The sequence below is a fragment of the Solanum pennellii genome, chromosome 6 (assembly GCF_001406875.1).
Source record: "Solanum pennellii chromosome 6, SPENNV200".
NCBI lineage: Eukaryota > Viridiplantae > Streptophyta > Magnoliopsida > Solanales > Solanaceae > Solanum > Solanum pennellii.
The window spans coordinates 2,758,357-2,765,469 of NC_028642.1; the positions used below are offsets into that span (position 1 = coordinate 2,758,357).

At 29.3% G+C, this 7,113-nt stretch overlaps 1 protein-coding gene across 1 annotated transcript; it reads right to left on the reverse strand.

The window, feature by feature from the left end:
• Positions 1-3,585: 3,585 nt before the first annotated feature.
• LOC107022060 (auxin-responsive protein IAA3-like) lies at positions 3,586-4,991 on the reverse strand. The gene is made up of 3 exons (XM_015222783.2): positions 4,615-4,991; positions 4,173-4,378; positions 3,586-3,890 (listed from the first exon to the last, which is right to left on the reverse strand). Exons 1-3 carry the CDS (start codon positions 4,800-4,802, stop codon positions 3,712-3,714), a joined length of 573 nt encoding a protein of 190 aa, XP_015078269.1. The 5' UTR covers positions 4,803-4,991; the 3' UTR covers positions 3,586-3,711.
• Positions 4,992-7,113: the final 2,122 nt, after the last annotated feature.

Below are 7,113 nucleotides of genomic sequence, written 5' to 3' on the forward strand. Positions count from 1 at the left end.
GGCAATCTATACCAATTGACACCAACAATCATTGTACAAGAGCAATATTGATAAACAAAATGGTATAGTCACAATGAGCATTATTGAGGCCAACTAAAATCTTTAAATCAAACCCACCAAATCAGATTCAAGGTGAAGGAAAATAAACAAGAAAACATGCCACAATTTCTGGCAATAACATATTAATAGCAATTCTCAACTCAATCATATATAGCTTGAACACAAAATCATATTAGATCGCGATAAATTATACTTAAACAGATGTAAAAGATTGGTTTCAGACACATTAAACTAACGAAACTATCTTCGTTAGGAAGAGAATGGAGTTTAGGGTTTTTGGTCTTTTGTGTTAAATTGGGAAAGTTAGGAAAAGTTGATCTCAACCGTTAGATTAGATAGAGATGGAGCGTTAGGATTCGATTAGAATTTAATTATTTAAACGGACGGATGAGATTAATAAATGAAGTCATGGAATGACTAAGATTGGCTAGAATTGTAATGAAATTTGGTTATAATCGAAATAAAATTTAATTGGAGTGGCTAGAATTGAAAGAAATTATAATAGAATAGGCTAGAATTTAAATAATTTTAAGGAAAGTGTAGGAATTACTATTTAATAAAAATATTATATATATATAAAAATATTTTTGTATAATTGAAAATCATTTAAATTTTAAAACATTTGAAATTCATTAATAATTTTAAAATATTTTAATAATATTTACGATAATTTTACAAAGCAAAACATTCTAAAATATATAATTTTCAAGCATAATCGACTAAAAATTCTAAACTTTAAATAAAAAATACATATTTAATCGAATAGTAATCCTAAAAAATGGTTAAAGGTCTGTCAAAATTGGGTGTCAACAACCCCATTTTTCGATCNTTTTAATTTTGATTTATTTTAAATTTCATTTCATCTTCCACCTTTCTCCATTTTCTTTTTTTTTCTCTTCACCTCCCATCCCTCATGTCAAATTGAATCTTACTTCCATTTTTTTCCTTTTCTTTTCTTTTTCTTCTTCTTCTCCGATCAAATTCTATTCATAATATTATGTATACTTTACTAAATTATTGATAACAAAATTAATTATTTTTCTAAGTAATTTAAATTTTAAATTATCATCAACCACTCATTTTCATATCAATGCAAAATCAGAATAATAATTTTAAAAGAATAAATTAATTTCTGAAAATTGAAAGAACTTAATTGAAATCGGATAAAACAAAAACTATATGATACTCCCTAATCATCTCATTAATTCAGCTCATTTTCATATAATTTTAAAACTAGAAATGATAATTTTGAAAGAATTATAATTTTTCAAAATTTGAAAAAGTTTAATTGAAATTTGGAATAAAAAAACTAAATAATACCCACTAATAATCTTGAAATCTAATGTGCTTATCAAATTGTTCGAATGTAATATAATGTTTAGATATAGTTTTAAATTAAAGAGATAGTTAAACTAATAGTAGTAAAAAAGGGAGATGAAATTGTGATAAAAAATGACATTTAAAGTGAGGAATTTCTATCAAGATGAAAATGATTTTTTGAAGAAGAAGGAAGAAAGAAAAAGAAAAAAATCATAAGGATAAAAAGTTAAAATAATATTTTTAGAAAACAAGAAAATGTATTTTATAGCAAAATACTTGCAAAAATAAAATTATATTTATTTTTTTTTGTTTGTTCACGCTCTCTAAGAGAGTGCATACACTCTCCATGCCAGGTGGACGATAAATGATGTAATAATATCAGTTCAGAATTGTTTAGGGGGTAATAGGACGCTTGCATAGTTTAGGTGTCTTTTTGGAAATGCGGAACAACTTCAGGTGTCACTTTATGTCTTTTCTCAAATATCAACCATGATTATTCTTCCATATCCACAGAACTGTCACCAATTAAGTGATCTATTTTTCCTTCAGGGTGTGTGAAGATATCTGTCACATCCAAGTGTGTGATGTCAACATGATCAGAGATAAAATTAGTTTTGGAATTTTTATCTTTCCTTTTGAGTGATGCTTGATAAAGCTCAACCAGGTGTTTAGGAGTACAACAATCACGTGCATAATGACCCCTTCCACCACATCGGAAACAATTTATTTTAATTGTTTCACGTTTCTCATCTTTTCTTTTTCCCCTTTGATGGCTATTTTTATTTGGTGAATGATTAACACCCGGAAAAGGATTCCGCTCTTCATCGTAATTACGATCACGTCCACGGCTCAGCCACGGCCTCTTCCACGCCTAGCGTGGTGGGCGTACACCTCATTCACTTCAGGAAGCGGTGTAGATCCAGTGGAATGATTCTCATGATTTTTCATTAACAAATCATTATTTTGTTCAGCCACGAGAAGATGAGAAATTAGTTCAGAATACTTCTTGAAACCCTTTTCTCGATATTGTTGTTGTAAAAGCACATTCGAGGCATGAAATGTGTAGAACGTTGTTTTTCAGCATATCAACATTATCAACTGTATCTCCACATAGTTTCAATTGAGTAGTAATTCTGAACATGGTAGAATAGTACTCATGAATAGACTTAAAGTCTTGTAGTCTTAAATTCACTTAATCATATCGTGCCTTTGGATAAATGACCATCTTCAAATGGTCATACCTTTCTTTTAGATTATTCCACGGAACAAATGGATCTTTGACTGTGAGATATTCAATTTTCAAAATTTTGTCAATACGATGACGTAAGAATATCATTGCTTTAGCACAGTCTTGTTTTGATGCTTTATTTTCAATTTTAATGGTGTCTCCAAGACCCATAGCATCCAAATGGATTTCAGCATCCAATACCCGTGAAAGGTAGTTCTTGCCCATACTTTGAAGGGCAATGAACTCAAGTTTAATAAGATTAGCCATAATAAAAAGAAGAAAAACAATAATACCTTAGCCTTCAAATTTAGTCTTCAAACTTTGATATGACAGAGTCTCGTGCTGATAACGTGTTATAAAATAAAGACTAAGTATTAAAATTAAACTAATGACAATTGAGAAGAGAAGAATGTCGTAGGGAGATAAAATAGGAAACTTAAATCTTCCTTATTTTTGATATATTTTCTATAGAGATTACAATGCCTTTTATAGGCATAAGAGGGGTATAATGAATATTCATTAATTTTGTTTACAACAAAAAGAATTATGTCCAAGAATTACAGCTGAAATTACATTTTGTATTTTGTCCCACATGCCCATAGAGATATGAATTCTCAGCCTTGTAGTTATTGTAATAATCTTCAATGAATGTATATTATAGTATCTGAAATATATCGACTCAATCAATTTAAATTTGTGTGCATGTAGAGATCGTTAAGGAGAAGGGTTTTCATCTCAATCAAGAAATTCATTGATCCTTTTTTTTTCTATAATCATTCGATATTCAAAAAAATATACTAACTCAATTATATTAATTCATATCATATAATACGATCTGTTTAGGGAGAATTGCTCCTATATAGGATTTTAGATCTCAATCAAAAAGCTCATTGAGCCTTCTCCGTTATTAAGGTGACCAGATTAACTCAAATTTATGATATTTTAAAATCACTAGATTAGAGAAAACAAGTATGATGTTCTCATCATAATTATTAATGAGTACTATATATTAATTTATTTATTTTTTGTGTGTATATATATACATAAATTGAATCAAAAACAAAGTTCGAACCCACAAAATCCGCCTTAAATCTATGAGATCCCTATAGGCATCCCAAACCTTTAGCATCAGACCCTTTCATGATTCTAAGCCTTTTACAAGAATTAATAAACATATCCAATGGTACATCTCCAACAAGCATCCAATCACCATCTTTGTCTTCATATGTTAATACATAATCAGATCCACTAGTAGTATAGCCTTCTTTTTCCAAAAATACACCTGAAAAATTATAATCCAACAATAAAACATAAGTACATTTTTTTTAACATATAGTTAATTTTTAGGTGAGTGAAGTGAAAATTCAGACGCATTAACCTACAATTCTAGATTTGTCTCTGATCAACCTAACCGGCCTATTAAAATATGCATTGACTATCAAAATTGATGGATTGATTTTGATTCACATTAATTGAAATCATAATATCACACGAGATAACTTAAAATTCTAGATCTGACTCAGTGACCAACCATTAAAAGAGTTTTGTGGAAGTTAAAACTCACCAATGGGATGCTTGAACATGTACTCCAAAGCTTTGAGTAATTCTTGATAATTTTTGTAAACCCTAAGGTCAATTTTCCTCAAGTAAGGTGCTCCATCCATGCTAACTTTCACATACATTCCTATGGAAATATCAATTGAATTCTTGGCTTGTACACCAACATTCTTCCTGCAAGATCTTACTGGTGGCCAACCAACAATTTGTACTCTGAAAAAAATAAAAAAAATTGTTAATTTCAAACCCTTTTAAATCGAGAATTCGAATATATAAACTTCAGTTCCAAACAAGTTAGGGTAACTTTATGTGTCTAATCATTTTGTTTTATTTACTCTTAACTCATGAGTCCATATACTCATAAAAATAACTATAAGTATTTCTATATATTTTCTTTATAACCCTTGAATGAAATAATATTAATGTGAAAAATCAATAACACAACTTACTTTGGTGGAGGGGAGGAGTCTTGTTGATCATTTTGATTTATAATATCTGAGGAGCTATCCATCTCTGATAAAGATCTTTTATTAGTAGTACTAGTCGAAGATACCTGTGTCTTCGATTTATCTGTTGTACCAGGTAACCCTAATCTCAGCTCAGTTGCAAGATCATTATTCTCGTAGATTGTTGCCATTTTCAATATTCTTGATATATATGACTATATATAATATATCGAATTTGATGAATACTTTGTTGTTGATGACCCTTTTTTTTCTACGGCGTATGTCCGGCGACGGCGACTTTTTTTCCGGTGAAGAATGTGTTGAGCTATCAAAATGTGAATGATGAATGAGAAGAGGAAGATAAGTGTAGCATTATATAATATAAAAATGATTAATAATTAGGATGACATATAATTAATATGTAGAGGACTTATTTTCTTTGTGCATGAATTTCATAAAAGGGAAAATAACTCCTTCACGCTCCTTTTTAGCACGTAACAATACAAAAATCATATACATTTTGTATAATAAAATGAAACAAATATTTCAATATACTTATATTAGATCGGAACGATAATTTTAGGTTCTTTTGAACTAATTTATGATGGTGTAATTAGGCTTAAGACCTAATTTAACATGTTATCAGAGTTTAGTTTGTTGAGTCCGTTGTAGGGCTCCGGATTGCGGGGAGTTTGTGGAAATACTCTCGATCCTTGAATGTCACACTCTAGATCGAATAGTGAAACTTCAAATAAATAAGGGAAAAAGGACAAATATATCTCCAAATTATCGTAAATAATACAGACACCATTCGCCACACTTTAGAGACACTGGTTGTCTGTCTTCCAAAAAGTAGAACATATATACCCTTTATACTAAAGGAAATACACATTTCATAATCTTATCCATCGACCCGACATCAGGTCGATAGATAAGATTGCGTCACGTGTCCCTGTTTAGTCTTCCGTTACAGTGAAGGGTATGTACGCTCTACTTTTCGGACGGCAAAGACATTAATATTCCAAAAGTATAATGAAAGGTCTCTACATGCCATTAACATTAGTTCGGGGTATATTGATTGTATAAATATTAAAATTATCCGCAATTGTTAGAGACGCAATGTAAATTGCGAGTTGGTATGGAGTGATCAGGTAGGTGTCATTACACGCTAACTCTGATGCACGGCAATATCTAAATGACAGGCAAAATTAGGTTGATATGATGTGAGACAAGGGAACAATGAAGGGACAACCCCATTAACATAAAGTACTAATCGTGGCGGAGCTAAAATATTTATTTTATGTTCTTTATAGGTAAGTGTACGCGCGAATTCGTTAACTTTCGGAAAAATCATGTGTATATATATATACCTATCTTAAAAAATTGACAGAGATTAGCATATAATTAACCGTACACTCATGAGGTCAAAGCAAAAACACCTAAATTAAAATAATATTGGTAAACTCGAAATCTTGTTTTGGGTTAGATTCAAGTTAGAGCTAGCCCTATGACATTGAAAGTTTCGCTAATACCTGAATTAAAATAATATTGATATACATGTTGCATATCTTCAGTTTAAGATTACAAAATTTCAAAATTTTGAAATGATTTTCTTTTTAAAATTTATTGACAAATTATTCAAAATATATTATTATTGTTATTATCGTAAAAAAAAATTAATGTTGGAAAGGAGGGACAACCTTCATGTGACATAGGTCCCAACTATGTCTGTTGATAAAGGGGCATGGACATATGGGATTTGTGATTAATATATATATATGACCTACCATTATTAATATTTTTTTGATTTTTTCATGATTTTCTAGGCCAGATGTCTAAACTCTTTGATTAAATATTTTTGGAACATAGTTTACCAGCCATGAACGTGTGAATATATACGTGTCAAATTTATTAGCAGTTGATTTTATTTTATAATTGATGATGTTTAAAAGTAATAAATTATATGTCGATTTTGTTTTTATTTTTATTCATATGAGGCAAAATAATTATTTATTATAGTGATCTTAAATTAATATGCTTATGAATATTTAAAAAAAATTAGAAATACCTAAAATTTAAATAGAAATTTCATTTCGACTACGTATATAACCGAGGAAAGATTAGGGAATAATAGAATTACTTGAATTAGTGAGTTAATAATGAATACGATCTTATTTTAGTTATACATTTCAGAGGCGAACCTATATGTAAAAGAGAGGGAAATTATAGGACTTCGTTAGCTTCAAAAATAGTTCTATATATATATATATATATACACCTTAAGATATTAACAATTGATTAGACACCTTAAACATGAATATTGACTAGAGTTTTTGTTCAAATTTGCTTCAAAACTACAAATTTAACAATATGATTCACTCAATATAAGGATTGTATTAATCAAAACAATGCGATATAATATAACAGGTAACATCCTGATAAATGTTATAATACACAGATTTCTTTATAATCACACACATGAAATCGATGAATAATTTATTT